The following is a 19,693-nucleotide window of genomic DNA, read 5'->3' on the forward strand; positions in this document are numbered from 1 at the left end:
GCTGCGTGAAGATCTAATGAAATCCACAAAACAAAAGAAATCATCGTTACAAATCAGATATACATACAGAAAATCCAGTGTTTATTATTTTGGGGTATTCACAAAAAAAAAGTTATCATCAGTGGGACATGGTGGGAATGTATTTCTACACTCACAGGACGACAGTGTTTAATAATAATAATAATAATAATAATAATAATTATAATAATAATAAGCATGCAGCTAAACAGATGCACTTAACTGAGCAAACTTCTATAAAATCCTTATTGATAACCCCAACATATTTCGATTATTTCAAATCCAAAATGCTCAAAGTGCACTATAAAAATAGTGCAATATATTTTTCCTTTATTTTTACCCCCCCCCCCATAGACTCCTCCAGGAATCAATAAATCCATCTGAAACAAATATCCATATCAACAAATCTACACAACTACACACAGAAATGCAAACATACATTTTTGTCAAAAGTTAGAACAATAAAAACATAGAATATCAGTTGTCTTCATCAAAAGTAAAAAAAAAAAAAAAAGTTGTGAGAGAACAACACTTCCTGAGCTTCCTGTATGTAGCTGCGCGCAATCTCCTGCGATACACAATTTATGAAACCAAATCTTACAGCACAAAGTCAAAATGTGACTTTTGATGAGTTGATGAAGAAATGAGGAACAAGTGGGACTTGAGGAAAGAGCTGTTCTGGTGCATTTGTGTTGTGACGGACGGGGTGACTCAGGGTTCAGTGCTCAGCCCCCTGCTGTTAAGCAATTACCTGGTACGTGGGACGTCTGAGGTTATGTGGGGAAGGAAGTCAGTGTAGCACAAGGCGCTAACACATCCCGACTACCTTCAGGCCACGATAAAGAATGTGGTGACCGGCCCCGTCGTCTTTGCTTGGAGTCTTTTTGTTTTGCTTTAACCGCTGGGTCTAGGCTGACCCCATGAGCACACCTACGGGAGGGGCGGGTTGAGCCTCCTGCTGGTAGAAGGTTTGCGTACGGTTTACCCGCAGCATTGGCGGGATGGTGGATGAGCGGATGTGGAGGATCCTGGTGTCGGTGACTTCGCAATCGATCTGCATCATCACCTCAAATTCCTTGTCTCCGATGATGCTATCTGTAAGCGTAGATGAAAGAGATGTTGAGGGAACAATTAAGATGTGTCATAATAGTCGTTTGGATTCGGTCAAATTCTTTTGTTGTGTGAGAAACGTTTTCGGAGCAGCTGGAAGCTCGCTCACAGATGGAAGTTTGGAGGTGAGTCACGCTGGATTTCTCCCCCTCGTATGGAGACAAAGCGAGAGCTGGACACGCTTATTTGAGAGGGAAAAAGCGGTGAGAGACAAAGAGTGGGGGATGCGGCACCCCTTGTGGGTTTAGAGGACGAGACAGAAACCGTAACGTACCCGAGCCCTCTTGAAGTTTACAAGCGTGTGGGGGGGTTTTAACAAAAAGCCATTAAAAGCAAACTAGCTTGTAAAACTTCTTTCACGAAAGGGAATCTCTTAAGATTAATACAGAAGAAAGTCAAGACGGATTCATCTGAGTGGGTTTTTTTTTTCCAGCCACCTGTTCAAAACATCAACCTCCGTAGCATCTTCTCAGTGCTCTCCCTAAGAAGGACAATATGGGAGCTCCCTCTACTTTCTGGAAGATTCCACAGGTGTTCCTGTCATTAAATGTCCGTCCTGACTATGACCTCATGGACTGCTGAGACTCATCCTTCGCACCTGGAGTGAAACACACTCAGCAGAATTCTTTGGATAGGATCCAAGGTTGAAGATCAGTTACGCTATGTCTTTTTTTTTTGTTTTATTAAAAAAAACAAGTTATCAAACTTTGTAAGCAATGGAAGAGGAAGTATCGGTGCTTTTGGAATTTTAATCCGCTAGCCTCTGAAAATGTGCTTAGGAGAGCACAAATCTCAGCTAAGGCCACATTTCAGTCGTATTCAAATCCACAAATGGACCCGGCACGTATTCACGTAATTATATACAGTTTGGCGAGCCAGCCAGGGGTCTAAGATAGGCGGGCGCTCCGAAGGAAACGTCCAATGAGAAGAGAGCAGTCGCAGTCATTTTCAAACTGCTGCTTTGTGAAAAACCAGATGTGAGAAATGAGTGCACATTGCGCGGCACTGTTTGTGCAGTTGTGCTGCGTTTTTTTGGCTTCCAGCACATAAAACGATCACTCAACAAGTCAGTGGGTGACACACGACGTTTACATTTGCGTCAGCTACCAGGTGGAATGATAGTTGGAATTTGAAAACAAATCAAAGCCATGTTAGGGGACATTTTGGATACCCAAGTATTGGTATCTTCAGTTGATGTCGTGAATCTGCTCCCTCAATCTGCCAATTCCTGTTTTTTTGTTATTGAGACTTCAACCTCAAGCCTGTCATTATTTTTGAACAGAAACCAGCAATTCTAATAATTACCCCGTAATTTGCGGGCTATGATCTGAAGCGATTGCATCCCGTTTGAGGGCCCCTGATTTGTGTTGCCGCTTACGGTCTTTCAACCAATTACCCAAATGGTCTCAAGGGTACAAGGGAACAACCACGAGACAACATCGGGCGGCACGGTCTCCTTTACTTACTTCCAGAATCCATCTGGAGGTGTTCCACGACATTTCAGTGACACAATGAAGCCGCTGCGGCCTGATAAAGGCTGGAGGTCTGCCTCGAAATAATCCCGAGAGACGTTGTGAGAGGATGCTATCTGCTGTATCGGCGCCAACACTGAAGGAAATGTTAACGGGTGAACTGATGACCCCTAACCGTTTTTAACTCGGATGCATAATCTGTGATCCAAAATAAGAGCGGCCAAGAGACAATTTGAATCGAGGATGGCTTTAAAATAAGCTCTGAAAAGATTGTTGTTAACAAAAAAGGTTGATTTAATCTGAAAAACGTGATCCCAATCTCTCTATAAAATACAATTTTCTTTCAAATAGGCAACTTTTTAATTCCTATGACATTTAGCGGTACACATGGTTCAGTTGGTGTTAGGATTCTGGGTTGGGTGGGGGTGTACCACACCTGGTTCAGATTTGGGCAAAATCCGGGGAATTCCCATGGAGTCCAAACCCTGAAAGGAGCCAAAATGTCTTTTTTTCCCCCCCACTGGTAATTATCTTTGAAGCAGAATTGGTTATACTCCGCTCCAACCAGATCTCAAATCGCATATGTGAACAGAGCATCGATCATACCGGTGAGCGCTCTAATGGCGATGCACTGTTTGGATTAGGAAAGTAGGGAAATCGGAATCCGGCTCTTTACCTACAACCCCCGCCGTGCCTACCGTAGAGCACACGTACCCAAGAGTAAATAGACTGTCTCCGACGGTTGCTCCACCTGTATATGATGTCATCGCCCAAACATTCCTCTCCTCCAAACATGTCACTTCCACTTGATTGAGCTACTTTCAAACTCTACGGCTCATTAAATAAACACACCAGCGGTCCTTATAAGGGCTCGGTCCGATACGACTCCGAGGAGGGGATGTCGAAAGGTTACAAAACTTTGCTCGAAAGCTGCGTATTGAAAACTATCCTGTTCACTGCACGTTAAATTTGTCCAAAGGTATTCCTCAAAAGGGAGCTGGAAAGAATTTGAAATCCATTGTGGAATAATCGAGTTACAATGTAATGTCGCTCAGCCAGTTGCATTGAAGCCTAAAATAAAAACTGGCAAAAACGTAAAAGTCGACGTTCCGTACCAGGCGGAATATTCCTTTTTTATTTTTAGAGGAAAACGGCTCCGATCGTTTCGATTTCATTCGGTCTCCACTGACATGCGTTGGAAATGATGACGGGGCAGAAGAACTTTACGAACCCATCGAAATAAAACATATGCACACTTGAATGATTCACAAGAAGGGTGACAGCCAAACGATGACCTAATTGAAACAGACACGGCGGGGGTTTGTCTCTCGCCAAGCGTTTTTTCTTTCCAATAGGCTCGAAGAAAAGTCCACCAGAGCCGGCCGGGTTTGATTAGATAAGCTAAGTGAGCTAGCACGTTATTACTTTTCCACTGCACGGTTGGTTTTCCGTCTCAAAAAATCAAATGGGCAGCTGTGCAAAACTTTGAAAGAGAACCTTTAACATCATAGAAGATGGAATATTTGATTTACTCAATAAATGCCGCAGCAGCAAAATTGAGGGTGCTAAGAAATAGCAACAGGGCCAATGATATCTGGGCAGATTGAATATAAAAGATGCTTCACACCGCCTTTACCCAAAAAGGATTTTTTTTTTCATGTGTTTCAAATTTCTTTTAGTAGTATCATTAATCTATAAACATGTCGGCCCTGGCATCTGTTAAATTATTTCAAGTACAAGATTTGCAAAGCCATCGCCAAAAGGAAATGGCAACACTGAAAAGCTTTTTTTTTTTTAATCTTTGTGTCTGAATGTGGTTTGGACGGTGGCTGTGCAGCCACGTTGCAGCTCTGCTAAATGCAGCAGGGAGAAGAACAGACCGAGGGACGTGACAAAGGGTACTGAGAACTCCAGATTTGGGGAGTGGGAGGGAGGGAGGGAGGGGGGAATCCAACAAGAGAGAGAATCCATTCCTACAAAAGAATCTTACCATTGACATTCATAGCAGGCAAAACCACTGACATCTTAGGGCGACTTCCTTTGTTGTGGCTGGTGGCAGGAAGTAGAAGATGATCCTAAGAACCAACATGAGAAGGTTATGGCAAGTATACAACTGCTTTGAGAGGGAAAAAAAAAAATCAGGCGTCTCATTTGATCCCTGCGGTCAATCGTGTTCATTTCTTAGAAACGTCGCAAAGCGAGTCCAATTTCCACACCGCAGCCTATAATCAAAATCGGCTTCGCAAAGCACTTTTGCGTCTTTGGTTTCCAAAGGATGAAAATGGTGGTTCATTTATGATATTAATTGTACTATAGGATGCTTTTGCCTTGCAGTGCAGTCGTGCAAACATTCGTGTGACTCAAAATAAGCGACAAGGGGCGGGAGTGTTTATCATGGCCTCTAATTGCAGATTCATACGAGATGACACAATGCGTTTTACTACAGGAAATGACGGCGATATTTTAGCTATCGTGCGCCAACAAGCCTAAATATCAGGACCAGAATATGAGACCCACATCAAATGTGAATTTTGTGAGGAATAAATCATTTCTCACTAGCAGGCTTTGGCATTTAGGATTATTTAGTATTTAGTGGAGCCTCCTAGTAGGCTTGGCATTTCGGATTATTTAGTGGAGTCTCACACAAACAGTGACAATTTCCCAGGGGAAATAACGTAAATCTGTTTTAAAGTCAAACTCTTGGCGAGAATAATAAAATTGGCAGTGCAGGCAATGTTAACATTATTTAAGTGTTGTACTTAACTTCTGACTGGCCATTAGTGACGAGTCAAATAAAGCTCAATTAAAACTGATTTACGATAATAAAATGATATAAAAGAATGGATTAGCCTAAATAAGATGATTAAAGGGGGCAGTCAGGGAGGTGACCACGATACACGAGGAAACGATAAGTCATTTAAATAATTTTTTTTATGAAGATATGAAGATTTACAGTCTGACAGGAGAATGAAAAATCGCAAAATCCGACAAGGAAAATAGCATCTGCAGTAAGTACTGCTTATCATCAATCTAGAGATTTGGGCTCCATGAAACATGGATAAGACCCTCAAATGTTTCCACCACGTCACCCCCGCTACACGCTTCCATAAAGCTGCAGGTGCCACAACACAACAAGTACTTCAATTTTTCAGCTTTTGTTTGAGAGGTACATTTTTTCCATCCCCTCAGCTCATTTCAAGCTCAAAAAGAGGCCACGGGCGCTTGTCTGTGTGTGTGTGAAGGGCTTTAAGTGATCTGGTGGCTTGCACATGAACAATGAGCTGAAACTGGCGGGGAGGGCAAAATGGTATCAACAAACCATGAGACGAGTAAAAATTAATAATGATTGCCTTCAAATTCCAAATTCACTCCAGAAGCTTGGCTAGTATTCTACTCACATCATACAATAGAAAAAAAGCCTACCCCATACTTTCAAATACGTAGGAACCCAGAAAACAAAACACATAAATAAAAGTTGCACCAGAACAGATTCTTAAAAATAATAAATTCAAAAAAATAAAATTAAAAAACATTCTGATTATTTTATTAAAATATATGATATTGTAATAAAAATATGATATTGTCTCAGCATGTAACAGTATGTTAGATTCGTGTGCTGGGACAAACAATATTACAAAAGAATTAAAAAACGCCCAAATGAAAAATGACATCTGAAGGAAACCTAACAAAATGGCAGCAATTAAACCCCGAATGATCAAAGCCCTTTTATTGAAAGTGATGTCCAGTATTCATCACGTCAGGCGAGCGAAAATAAAAAACAGGCTTCTTGTCTTAACTTGCCTAACGTCGAAAGGTACGGAATGAAAAATGACACCGAGTCGTGCATAAAACCATAAAACATGATGGCAAATGGGCCCGGGAAAAAAGGAACGGAAAGGGGGTAGTTACACCGGTGGGTGTGTGAACCCGTTCGCCGTTGTTGACTCACAATAAATGTTCATGTTAAGGAACAGACATTATTTATGATTCACTCATAAGGACGGTTTCAACTTACCCTACGGAAAGACACGACGTAGAACGTGTCGCCTCGCCGGTTCATCTCGGCAAAGAAGTCGCCGTACGTGTGCGAGGGTCTGTAGTACACCTGGAGCTCACTGCCAGGGGTCCTTTAAAACAAAAATAAGAGATCAGGGGGGAAAAAAAAAAAGGCTAGCTTGGCATTAGGCCTTGCTGCACTTTGCTCAAAACATGTCTGACACTTGGGAACCGCTTTTATTTTTCTTCAAGCCCAAGTATGTACTTTGGTGACAGATAGATGAGTTTTCTTACTTAAATTAGCTCCTTGTGTGGTGTTTTCATTCCAAACGGTCATTTCTGGTCAGAACAGTGAAACCTTAAAAGGCTAAATTAGCATTGGAAGGATTACTAATAAAATCCTGGCTCTTAATAATATTATTATTTTTTTGTTTTTTTAACAGAGTATTTTCATGCAAATCTGCCAGCTCCTTTAACTACTGTACAATATAAAGCATTAAAAAAAAGAAAATCTCATACTTGACCGCCAGACCTGTTAAAACCGCTCCCCCTTCGTCCTTCGCATTTCCTAGCGAAGGAGAAAAAAACGATAGGGGGCCAACAAAACCTATTGACTCCATCTGTGTGATGTGAGTGCAGCTCAGCAGAAGAGCCAAAACTCTGAAGTCAAGTAGTGGGGTCATTCTTTACAATCTGTGCCTCATTAAATTGTAAAAAGCAAGATTTGGGGGGGGGGGGTCAATTCCCAAAAAAGGAGAAGATATTTTACCTCCCGTCATGGTTCCATTTACAGAGCCACTTAAGTCAAATGGCATTATGGGAACAGTTGCTTTACGTAATGGTGGCGTGTCATGGAAAATGTGGATTTTTTTTTTCAGATATTGCTTTTTTTTTTTCTTCTTCTTCTTCTGCAGGGTGTGTAATTAATGCCAGGTCAGAAATAGCAAAGCCTTCTAAAGTAACATGATTCAAAATTATGTTGATGTTAGAGTGGTTCACCACACACATTGACAATATTTGTTAGGGTTTTGCTGACAAATGCAGAAAATGAAGCTTCCTTAGAAAACACAATCTGCCCCTTACTGCTTCTTTAAATGAAGTCTACATCTTTAAAGGTGTAATCAAATGAACATTTGTGAAAATAAATGAGATCATGCCATTACTCACTTTTCTTTGGCAGTTTCTGCGTATGGAACGGTCACAATTTGGGAGCTCTCGGCATCTTTAAGTTCAGTTTTCTGTTGGAAAATTGAAAAACATGGTCTCAGTATATTCCCCGTCATTAACAACAATAACATTGGCTGTCCAACCTCACGATTAAGTCTAATGGTTGGGCCGGCCAATTTTTAAGAAAACATGTCCATTTTAGTTTTTTTTTTTAAATCACTACTTCAAAAATGGGAGGCGCTATTTTTGGTCCACGTTGAGAACCTTGCAACAAAGACCTTCCCAATGAAAGCGATGACTGAAGAGGTCGACACGGCAAAACATTTAGCAGAACGAGCTGACGGACGGAACTTGCCAGAATGCTCCTGGAGGGTCTGAGGTGACTGTTACTCATGCGCCTGGATTTGGTCAGCTGCAAGTCATGACGGTTGACCCAGCCCCTCAACTCATGGGCCAGCCTGTCCGTCAAAAAGTCAACAAACATTTATGAGCAAATTCTCGATCCATCATCTATATTCTATTGTGGAGAGGGTGAAAATAATAAGTCACGCTTGAAGGACTTTTAATACTCACTCCAAACACTTGGTCCTATTAACCGGCGGCAGGCAGGGAGGCGGCGGCCTGAGGAAGTTCAGTTCCTTCACCACCATCAGCGCCTTGCCTTCAGCACTGCGACACAAACAGATGACGGGAGGCCAAGAGAACATTGATGAGAGTCGAAAGGCATGGAAATGTGCATGTGAGAATCTCATATTGGCTTTAACGACCCGTTCAAAAATGTTCTTCTCGTTAAGAAGATGCTTTCGATGCAAACGGAGAGCCAACACGGCCGCCCGCCTTGCAAGTCAAACATCTGTGACGAGCTGGCAAAAGGAAAGTCGATCGACTTGGCTTCGATTCGGGCACAAGTGTGACTTTATGTTTTTTTTTTTTATGACATTGATTACATTTTAATGATTATCATGTGGTAAAAGCCAGTCAGTAATTTTAGCACATGGCAACGTTAAGAAGAGTGATATGTTGGGACATTGTCAATAAAAACGTATATTGGACTATAATTCTCGTGGATTTGTCTCTCATATTTTCAGTTCTGAACATATTGCACCAATTCCCGTACATTCCCCTTAAAATAGATTGACCAGCTGGACCTACAAAATATAACCAGCTTCATTCCTAGACATTTCTTTTATGACTTATGGCCACCAAATGTAAACATTCAATACTTCACAAGTGCACAGAATTGTTATTGTTACTTTATGGAGGGACTTCCCGATGTTGGAGCCCACCTGCAACGACGCCCGTGACAAAAATGCCGCCAAAGAAATCCCCCCGCAGCCTCAGCCAACGCTCAAGGCCTCGGAAAAAATTCTGCTAGACAATATGACAGACCGCAGGGGCCTGATCGTAACTCTTGTTGAGGGGCCCCGTATTAACCTTTCTGTGCAGACAGCTTCCTATTCAGGCAACCCCCCTCCCCCCCCAGATTAGGTTGCATTATTCTACACCCCCCCTCCCCAATCATGCTGTCCTCTGTGAGCATTTTGCGCTGTCACACCCTTTTGAAAATGCTAATATGTTCCTTCCTCCCTAGGAAAGCTGATGCTACAGGTGCCTGGCTTGCATTAACAAGTGACATAGCGCACAAGTAAGACTGACAAAACACAGGCGCGCTAACACTTTGCAAAACGTCATTTTCAGGCCTTGCGGGTCAAATAAGAATGTTATTGGCGCAATTTACAAATGAGACGGGCCGGGCCTCAACCGCTTTCAAAATAGAAAGAAAAATATGCGAGCCCTTGGAAAAATAAGCTGTTGCGAGTGATATAAAACTAGACGTCAAACATGGCCTGACCCCAATTTCCCACCTTGTTAGTCAAAAGCGCAGCACGAGGGATTTTTTTGGGAAGGTTTGCGCTCATGTTTACATGTGGTGCCAGTACGGGGCGGGCCCAGAGCACAGGTGCATCCTGGGCCGCGACGTCACGGCGGGGGACGTTACCTGTCGGTCGTCTCGGCGTCGTCGTTCCCAACGGGCTCGGGGCCCTCGCCGGCCTTGCCGTCGGAGAAACCTAACAGGTGTCTGCTGTGCTGCGCTGGCACAAGCTCCAGCCCGGAGTTCGAGTTGCCCCGAAGTTGACTGATGAAGGCGTACGTGCGTGGGGGAGGAAAAAGAGAAAAAAAAAATTAAAAAAGGAAATGCCAAGTGGCCTTCATCCCGTGTACATAAGAGTTTCTTATTTTTGTTTTGTATTAGTCCAACAGTGAACTCTGATCTAGTTCGTTCTGTCCAAAATACACTGAGGAGGCCGTGTGGTGTCCTTCAATGTTTCTACAACACCATCATTTTACATTTCAAAAAGGAATTTCGCTTGTAAAAACTATTTTTTTCTTTTATTCTGTAAAAACACACCGACATAAGCAGATACTCAAATCAAGAATCAGAGCATACCACAAAAGCAACAACACAAATTTGCTATGCAAGCGCCGTCTTGGCTAAATCTCAGATCCAGCTCACATTCCGAGCCGAGTAAAGCTTATCAAAGTCAACAAATCCGACCCGCATCCCTCATGGGGGGACGTCGCCCCCCCATGGAAGAAAACCAACATTTCTTTTTAGGACATCAGAGAATCTGTTGTTCCAGTTGGAAGATAAAATCCTGCCATGTTCAAAACTGGAGCTCTTTTATATAACCTGTCTTCAAATGTGGTAATGGTCAACACGGGCGATGAAAAGAATTGGCCACATGTGTATTTTTCGCCGCACGTAGAGCGTTGACATGTTTTGTTCCAACGGTCACACGGGGTAAATGTTTACATCTTGCCAAACCCCAACAAGGTTGCTGGAAGGTTTATTCACCTATTAGTCACCCAGTCCTATAAACCCTGGCGACAACATCAGAGGAACGACGACCAAATGGACATTTATTTTCTGACTCATTTGAAGATGGGGGGACATCTATAGACTGGCCTGCTAAATTCTTTCGCTTGGTGGATTCAATGTCAACACATCAAACGCTTTGCTCAACCTAAAGTTGGCAGGCAATTTGACAAACTGTCAACAGACTGATTGAATAGGACCGACGTCGGGCGCTGGTTTCAATTTTTGGGATCCTGGCTTACATGACAGGCAGGAGTCCCACAGTGAATCATCGGGATTCCCGTCCATTTCCTCTAGGGAGCCCACCGTAAATTCAACACGGCAGCGAAGTTGCTCTGACAGTAACTGCCGACGACTTTTCTTAAAATAAAACGACGCTCGGGTGTTACCTTATTGGTCCGACGTTAAGCGTGAGGAAGAGCAGGACCGCCATGAGGCACACCGCTCGTCTCTTGGGAGCCGTTGCCTTGAGCAGGGAATTCTGCAAGGGGGGGAGACAGAAATTTCAAAGGCTAATTGTAAGTAACGAAGTACTTGAGTTTTTTTTTCCCCCCATATTCATTGAGTATTTCCAATGACCAATCTATACTTTGACCACCTTAGGATTGAAGCCAGGCGATATCTCGACGCTCACCTCATTCCGCAGGCCTTCCAGTTGCCTTTTGAGGTTCCCGTTCTCGCTTTTGAGCGCCGCGTTCTCAGACAGCGCCATTTTCAGCCGCTCTTCCAGTGATAGCAGATATTCTTTCTTCTTCTTCCGCGACAGGGAGGCCGACTCGCGGTTCTTTATCATACGTTGTTGCCTCTGGGAAAATTTGGACTGCAGGACGGAGGGGGGGCAGAAGAAAAGAACAACACTCGGGATGATGACTCATGTCATAGGATTCACATCACATCTGGATGCGTTTGAGGAGCACCTATCCAAACAGGACGAACGAGGCGGCCATGTTGCGAGGATGCAATTAATGCCCATGCGAGCCACCTGCCGAGCTGGACATCAGTCATTCATTACACTGGTGTGACATCATGTTTATACATCTAAAACGCTTTTCACTGTTCTTATGAGTAACACCAAATACTTTTAATAATCCAAATATAATATAAACGCCACAATTTCACAGTGCAGCCTGAAAATTTGTTCTGCCACAATATTTTCTATTTACAATAATGTTGACAATTAAGCGTTGGTAATGAGCCACATGTTGCTTCACCATATTCAAAGACAACAATTCAATTCCCATGATATTATTCATCTTTGGAGAGTTTGTGGTCAAGACATTTGCCAAAAGAGCGACAAGAACACAAAGCTGGTGTGAAATACGGAGGCCAGGGCGCCAGTAAAAAGAAACGGCAGATAGAAGGAATGAAATCAAGGAAAAGGAGGTCAGGGTTGCGTCGCTCGCATTCCTGTTTAGTTTAGTCTGAAGGAGAAATGTTCAAAAGATCTGCCAGTGGGGTTCGGGACACCGCTGCACCTACTTCACGCCGCAAAGTGTCCTTAAGTGCAGACGAAAAAGCTTCTGTTGAAACAATATTTACATCAAGATCCTGTGCAGAAAGATGTGTTTACGAAGCGTGTCGCCCTTCTTTGAGAAATGACTTCCTTTTAGAGACACAAAAAGAGACACCACACTTGATAATATCAAAAATAAACAACTAAATACTGGAGAGGACTAATTTCTAAATAAATAAAATAAAACACACACAAACATCGTCCCTGGGGTAAGGCCTCCGAAATGTCAAGACAAATAGCCCTGGCGATGATTAAGTTATTTAGATCCCCATATTTGTGTTTTGTCTCCTGAGAAACTCCTCAAAATCTCCCAGCCAGGATCTGGGAGTCGTGCCACAAGCGCAAGCCTGGGAACGCCGCAACTACGCAGTTACCAGGGAGTGGAGCGCCGGGTGAACGTCACCACGACAACAACAGTGAGGCTGAGCAGGGCATTTTTTTTTTTTTTTTGCTGGGGTGGAAAATGTTCATGCACGGTACCATGCGAAGAAAGTCGACCCAGGAGCGGATAACACGGATGGAGCTGTCCTTTAAAGGGCCGCCGAGGGGACCGGCTGCTAACAGCTGTCGGTCGGTCGTCCAGTTGTGCAGATTGACTTCTACTTATGGAGGAAGTATGTGATTAAGTCATCCAAAGTGGACTGGACGGCGTAAACATCTCAACGATGAGAAGTCTCTCCATCATTTTTGCATTTTCTTGAATCTGGGTCATTTCAGCACATGGTGACAATCGTTCCAAGTTTTAGATGCAGATGCATCCAATTGCCCACACACCCGTTAAATCGAACAATACATGACTTTTATGTGGTTGCTCGCTTACGCCAAATAATGGAAGCAATGGATTTCTTTTGTAATCTTTGTTTTTTGCTGACACTTTACATTCCATCACTTTGAGGGCATTTGACGTGCGACGGTTTTACTAAAAAAACAAACCGGGAGACAACGCTGATACATTTCAACAACTGCGTTTAAGTCATGGACAGGTATCTCCACTAATCCCCTAATCCTGACAATGGGAGATTTGTGGAGGCCGATAATGTGTTTCAGTCAAATCCCCCCCTCGGCTGTGCGGGAGTGGCATTACATAGCGGGCACCCAATCCCTGTTAGCTGTTTACAGCTGTCGCAAAAATGTCATCCCGCGCGACACCTGTCCAAAGCGTGTAAATCGTTGGCGGCCGTTTTACACCCGGGATTTATAGGCTAACTGTACGTTACGGTACAGTAACACGTGTAACACCTGGCGCAGTCCAGCTATGTTTAACAGGCATGTGACCCCGGCCTGCATAGCACACACACCACTGTGCTGCATTTCACGGCTGAATAGATTCTCAACGAGAATAATATGACCTACATACGCGCTGTTTTATTTGAGTTTTGCTATTTCCAGTCACGCGTAGTACACGGGCGCTTTTGATGCTTAAAATGGACAAAGCATGTGAACAGTCCCTCGCGTTTGAAAATTCTCAAATGGCAAACCATTTTTGTTTTGGTCTCTAGGGGGTTGTACACAAATTTCATTAGAATTTGATTTTTACAGCCTTAGGGGGTTTACACAATTAGAATTTTGGAGCCAATCATTAATGGGGGAGTTTCAAAACTGATCAGATAATTTTCTCTCCATTCTCCTTATTACCATAATTATCTTTTACCTTTTAGCCTAAAAAGACACAAAGACTCCTCTTCATGCAAGAGCTTAATCAAACATTTTGGCAACCCGGACACCAACTTGCAACGCAAACACAGCATGTAGAGACCCATCTCCTGGCAGGAGAAAAATGTGAGAGCATTTCTCAAATCATCAAATAGGAACGCTGAGAGCGAGCCGCTGTGGACCGAAGCCCGAAATAACACTCGGCTTTGTGTAACAGAGGCAAACTATCCCGGACAGGCAGGACAAGATTTGTAGATGCTGTTTAAACAGAAACAATGAAGAGGATGTACATGTCACTGCGCAAGAAACTCGGGACTATCCTAACCTCCATGCGTTGTTTTTCTATGTTGGCGTACTGAAGGGTGTGCCATTGTTTTCATTGGCGTATGAGGCGGCTATGAACGAACTCTACCTGGCAACAAGTGGTATATGTGAATTTGTTATGTCAGGCGCCGAGCATAGCATTTCCACCCCGCCCCCGGTGAGAAGTATTTAACTCACATCGTCATCCGAGGAAGGGCTTCGAAGCGAGGCCACTGGTGGCGCGACGACAGTCATGTCCTGGCCCAGGGTTGGCATGGCGACCACGCTGCCAGTGACACCCTGGGAGGTATTGATGTGTAGTAACTGGCTTGGTTGTGACAGCATGATAGATTGGCCTTTAAAGGAAAAAGCACAAAGTCGTTAGCTAACTTAATAATACAGTTGAGTTACACAAATGAAAATACATGAGCGTTCATGCTGTGATTGTTTGGTGACGGTAGATGGGAACCTAATGGAGTGGTGAGTGTATTCCAGAAAAATCCTTTCAATACTAATTTGTCATGTCATCATCTCAAACAAAAAGTGCGAGGGTGTATGTTGATGCTAGCAGGAAGCCGTATCGGTGTCGTGTTTAAAGAGCCGCTGCTAGCTGCAGATGGCACAGAACTTCCCTCACCGCCAGTGACCTCCATTAACCCCTCGCTTTTTAACAGCTCTCACTGTTTACAGATGGAACGGACGTTTACTATTTTTGACCAGATTTTTTTTTTAACGTCCACATTCCGTCAAGAGGCGTCATGCGAATGAGTGCACGTGTGGTAGTGTTTTAAAAACGCAACTTATCTCTGATAAGAGGATATTCCAGCAATATTGCAAAAGAAAAAAGACAACATTAAAGCCGCCCCCTCCGGAAACTCTCTTCCAGGAATCATGCTTTAATACGAAACCACCCGTCAGAGCTAATCAAGCGTTGGCCACTTCTACTAATGAGTGTGTGTGCTGTGCCAAACGCCTCAAAATTAGAGCGATGAAAAAAAAAAAGCCTCAAGGGAGCAGTTTGTTCTTTATAAAAAAAAAAAAAAACGTACATTACGGCCCAGGCCAGACAACAAAATGAAAACATTACTGTCATTTCTCATCATTTGATTGATGCAAATGGCCTTTCTGTGAATAATCAGGAGAATAATCAACATGTTGAAAAAACGATCAGGCAACTTGAGACTTTGGTCTCCGATGTATCAGACTTGGCCATCTGTAGCCTTGGCTATAACCGAGTGGACAGCAGAGGTGTCAAGTTCAAATTGAAGGCAAGAGTTGGATGAGATGTATTTATATTGGCTAAAAGATGTAACACGTCGTGGACCAGCGTGGTAAAACATTACGGGAAAAGCATTAAAAGATGAAAACATGTAAAGAGCGAGCTAGATACATCAACATCAAGCTCCAACAGATCATTTTGAACGGGCACTTTTAACTGCGGGCCAACAGCGTCCTCTGTTGGTTGTAAAACAAATGACACAAGCCCAAGTTATTACCTGTAGAAGGCGCTGGCTGGATACTGATAGGAGCTGCTTTGACCACAGGCAGCATGGTGGTCTGCAGGGGCTGGAGGATGATTGTCTTGGGTTGCAGGGGGGCGGTGGCGTGGGCCAAGGGCACAGCTGCAATCACCGGTTTGGGCTGGATGGAAACTTTTGCGCTCATCTGAATGGGTCTGTTGCTTGACTGTGCAGGTTTGGCTGTGCCAGGAAAGGAGATAAAATGACATGACTGGTATTATTTATCCTGTGACGTTATACTGCTTGAATGTGATTCTTTAATCACCAAGTTTCACCAATATAACCTCAGCCCACCCACCTCGTGCTGTCTGACTGGTCCTCTTTGGCGCTTTCTTCGTCGGCGGAGAGATTTCGGAAAACCCACTGGAGTCGGAGCACACCGACACTGGGGAAGGCTGCGACTGCGGAGACCAGGCTTCATCCTGCAGGGGGAAATGCACATTCAATAATTATCTATATAACGTCACTAGAAAAGACCTTCTTGAGACAGTGTGAAAATACCTGCCCTTTAAATTATGCTAATGTGATGAAAGCTGTCAACATGTTTTGTATTAATGATGAGGCAAGGTTCATATGATGGACTATAAATACTAAGTTGACAAGGTGTTTACAGCTTTTACTAATAAGTTTCTCTCAGGAGTGAAGCATCACTGCGTACGGTAGGCGTCTATCAGCCAAGAGCATCTGTCCATGTTGGGGTACCATCTGGATTTGTGCACGTATGTAAACTCGGATGGAAACCTCGGGAGGCGGAGGGGGGGGGGCAGATTTGCATTGGAAATACAAGTCAAAAGAAAACTAAGAAGGCGTGAAGCAACCGGACTTACGTGTAAGGAGTACGGGGACGGCGCCTCAGCAGCTGTGGGCGAGGAGGCGGAGCTCAAGGTGTGAGAAGGTGACAGAGAGTGCACGCTCACTTCACCATCTGGATGCACAAGGACAAAGACATTGTGTGAAATACCGCACGTGTGTAATCAACATCACTTTATCATTAGGCATCACTTCAAGCCACTTAAAAAGACCTTTATTAAGACCAAAAATGTCATTTTATTGTATTTTAAGCAACATGTTCATTAATGTCCATTGTCCTTATTCAAATAAATAAATAAATAAAAAAATTTAAAAAATCAATAACATCGGGTGTTGTATGTTTATTTTTACATTTTTTTTGTATGATTTTACATACATTTAAGACTTTTTAAAGCTCTGTTATTCGTACAACTACAAATGTTGAGCGGGACAACATTATCTACTCCTTAGAAGATGAAAGAGATGACTATACATGAAATCCAAGGAAGATCTGTCCGTATCGATCTTGTTGTACCTGTGCAGGCGGTGCTTGAGTAGTCACTCTCTGTCCATGCAGGTATGGGAATATCAAAGTCAAGGTCAGCACTTCCGCATATCTGAAATACCAAACAAAACGTTTTTTTATAGGAAAGCATATTGTAGACTAATCAGATCCCAGCGAAGACAGCAAAAAATTAAAAGTAATAAAATAAAATCACCAGATTGTGACTCATAGCTAATATTAATAATTATTAAAAAAAAACTCACAACTCAAGGTACTACTGTGATGCCAAATGATCCAAATATCCAATTAAATAGTGACCCAAAAGAGTTATGTTCACACTTTAGCTTTATTATTCACACTCGAGCTCTTTTCAAGTCAAACATACTCACATAGTCTGGATTTTCAAGGACCTTGAACAAATCGTCTGCACCTTCCAGGGAGTCGAGTTCATCAAAAAGGCTGATGTCTGTGGGTAGAAGAGAGACAGAGAGAGAAAACGTTAAAATTACTCAAAAATAAAGATTTTATTCTCGTTCATATTGGTTCATGCCACTGTAAAATTATGCACTTTCAACATAAGCATTGGTATTATCAAATACCGCTTTGTTTTATTAAGATTCCATTGAAATGAGCATATTCATCTTTAATTAATTAATCTTTATAAGGTTGGCTAATTTGTCAGTTTTCTATCAACATTTGAATCACAATTTAAATTGCATATTTAGTCATAATAATGTAAAAAGTCGTACTCTCGAAAGAGTTCATTTGCTATTGCCTTCTAACGTAACCTATTACATCATCGTGTCATTTCCAGTTAGCTAATGGTAAACAACATTTGAATCACAATTTAAATTACACGTTTATAAAAAGTCGTATTTTAGAACTACTTTGTTTGCTATTGCCTTCGAACACAACCTATTACATCATCTCGTCATTTCCCGTTAGCTAATGCTAAGTTAAAATGAGACGCGAGGTACTGTCAACACACTCCACATTCATTCTATAACTATACAAAAAATTATCAAACGCTACCACGAAGCATATTTAGATTTGTTTATAATATTCGGTGGTTAATAAGCGACACTTCTCGCTCTGCGTTAGAACAGTCTGGAAAAACTTACCCCACTCGCCTCCCTGGTCGATGGAGAAGTCCGTTTCCGACATCATCATGGAACAACGTTGATTGTTATCCAAGTTTAACGTTAAATTGGACGACATTTTCTTTCAAATTCATGAGTAGGTTTAATAACAAATATAACGCGCAGAGATCAAAGTGTGCCCATGAACCGAAACTGACCGGAAGATAAGTGCATTGCAGTATTCATGACGTAACAAATACACGTCTGACTTTTAAAGAATGACGGCATCCACGGAGGGACAAAAGGCATAAAAACCCGTCATGCTGCTGTGACGAGCATTGGCCACTAGACGGCACAATTGTACTAAAATCTGGAGGTAACCGCCTGTTACCAGGTTTCTAAATAAATTAGGAGATAATGGTTATTAGGTTTCGTTCCTTATTTGTATATCACGTCCGAAATTCAGCAAGTTTTTTTAACCACAATAATCCTTGTAATGTCATATTATTAGCATTCTCCTGCACAACGTCCTGTCAACCTGATCATAATCTGTATAATCCAAACTGTTTTGCAACAAATTTTTAGACTCTTTTTTTTTTGGTATTTAAGGATCTTCAAGAATTGGGCATCCCACCCTAGAAAAGGTAACCGTGTGACTCCTCAAGGCAGTGATTAAATGCCTCTTTAGAAATACTGGCTCAAGGTGTGTGTTAAAAATCTGAAGCAGGTGTACATCCGAGATAATCCTTGGTGGGCATTTCAGGTCGCAAAGAGATTAACCTGAGGTGGTCTGCTTGACTCAGCACTGGATTGGATCCTGCCTGCTGCATTTTGACAGATCAGGAGATCATCTCCTTTGATTTACGTCTCATAAAGCACTCGTTAAGAGTCAGCCATCTGCTTGGAGCACGAAAAGCCAATAAGTTGATCAATAAAGTTAATCGTGGATACTGTTTTTCCTCGGGTGGGGCCATGGGGTGGGCCAAGGATATCTCAGCCTCCCCCCAAAAATATACTGAATATATGAAATATATATGTATCATAAAGAATACGTTTTTGTAGCAATACTGGGTTAAAACATAAGGAAAAAGTACATATTTTGTCGCACTTGTGCAAATCTAGAGTGAAAGAAAATAGACCACAAATCTGCCTGCAACATGGGTTCAAAAATGTACACGTGCCTGATTTGAATGGTGCAATTATGGTGTGTATGCATGGTGGCAGGCGGTTGAGGGTCATTTTATTGATTGTGTGTAAAGCCCCTCATAGCCAGACATGGACAGCGGATTAGCATGTTAACCCAATCCAGAGCGCTTTAATAGTTTAAGACTGTGAAACGGTCTTGGGCATTTTGTCTGATCTTGTTATGATAATCATTTACAAAATATGTTATATTGACTCACATTTGAATATCTTAACGTGAATATAATATGCTAACCACTCGCCCGCTATGCTACTCAACTTCATCTTGGAGATTCTGGGTTACTTTTTAATCCTGACCATTAAGCACGACTTTTTATGTCACGCTGCTGTTCTTTCAAAGCCTACAACGTTTCACAAGTTGTTTATTCCCAGGAAATCACATTAGCGTCGGAGCATAGGTGCTTTGCATGTTGCGTCTGCCTCTCGTTATGTGTAGTCATGATGGCTGACTCCGATAATACTTGCACATTAGTGAGTACAAATAAAA

At 42.5% G+C, this 19,693-nt stretch overlaps 1 protein-coding gene across 1 annotated transcript; it reads right to left on the reverse strand.

The window, feature by feature from the left end:
• Positions 1 to 97: 97 nt before the first annotated feature.
• Positions 98 to 18,264, reverse strand: atf6 (activating transcription factor 6). Its single transcript, XM_085928189.1, has 16 exons — positions 18,046 to 18,264; positions 17,314 to 17,390; positions 16,955 to 17,036; positions 16,458 to 16,555; positions 15,929 to 16,052; positions 15,607 to 15,810; positions 14,309 to 14,466; positions 11,276 to 11,461; positions 11,031 to 11,122; positions 9,763 to 9,900; positions 8,337 to 8,432; positions 8,119 to 8,221; positions 7,764 to 7,834; positions 6,616 to 6,727; positions 4,591 to 4,675; positions 98 to 1,113 (listed from the first exon to the last, which is right to left on the reverse strand). The coding sequence occupies exons 1-16, from the start codon at positions 18,140 to 18,142 to the stop codon at positions 926 to 928; spliced, it is 1,911 nt and encodes a 636-aa protein (XP_085784315.1). The 5' UTR covers positions 18,143 to 18,264; the 3' UTR covers positions 98 to 925.
• Positions 18,265 to 19,693: the final 1,429 nt, after the last annotated feature.

Source organism: Syngnathus leptorhynchus, chromosome 13, assembly GCF_054491065.1.
Source record: "Syngnathus leptorhynchus isolate UIUO chromosome 13, UIUO_Slep, whole genome shotgun sequence".
Classification (NCBI taxonomy): Eukaryota; Metazoa; Chordata; class Actinopteri; order Syngnathiformes; family Syngnathidae; genus Syngnathus; species Syngnathus leptorhynchus.

Excerpts from the sequence above, each read along its gene's own strand:
- atf6 (XM_085928189.1), bottom strand. The coding sequence starts at position 18,142 with ATGTCGTCCAATTTAACGTTAAACTTGGATAACAATCAACGTTGTTCC. Across the intron at positions 17,037-17,313 it reads TCCTTGAAAATCCAGACTAT|ATATGCGGAAGTGCTGACCT; the intron begins GTGAGTATGTTT and ends TTGGTATTTCAG. Across the intron at positions 8,433-9,762 it reads GACGCCGAGACGACCGACAG|TGCTGAAGGCAAGGCGCTGA; the intron begins GTAACGTCCCCC and ends TTTGTGTCGCAG.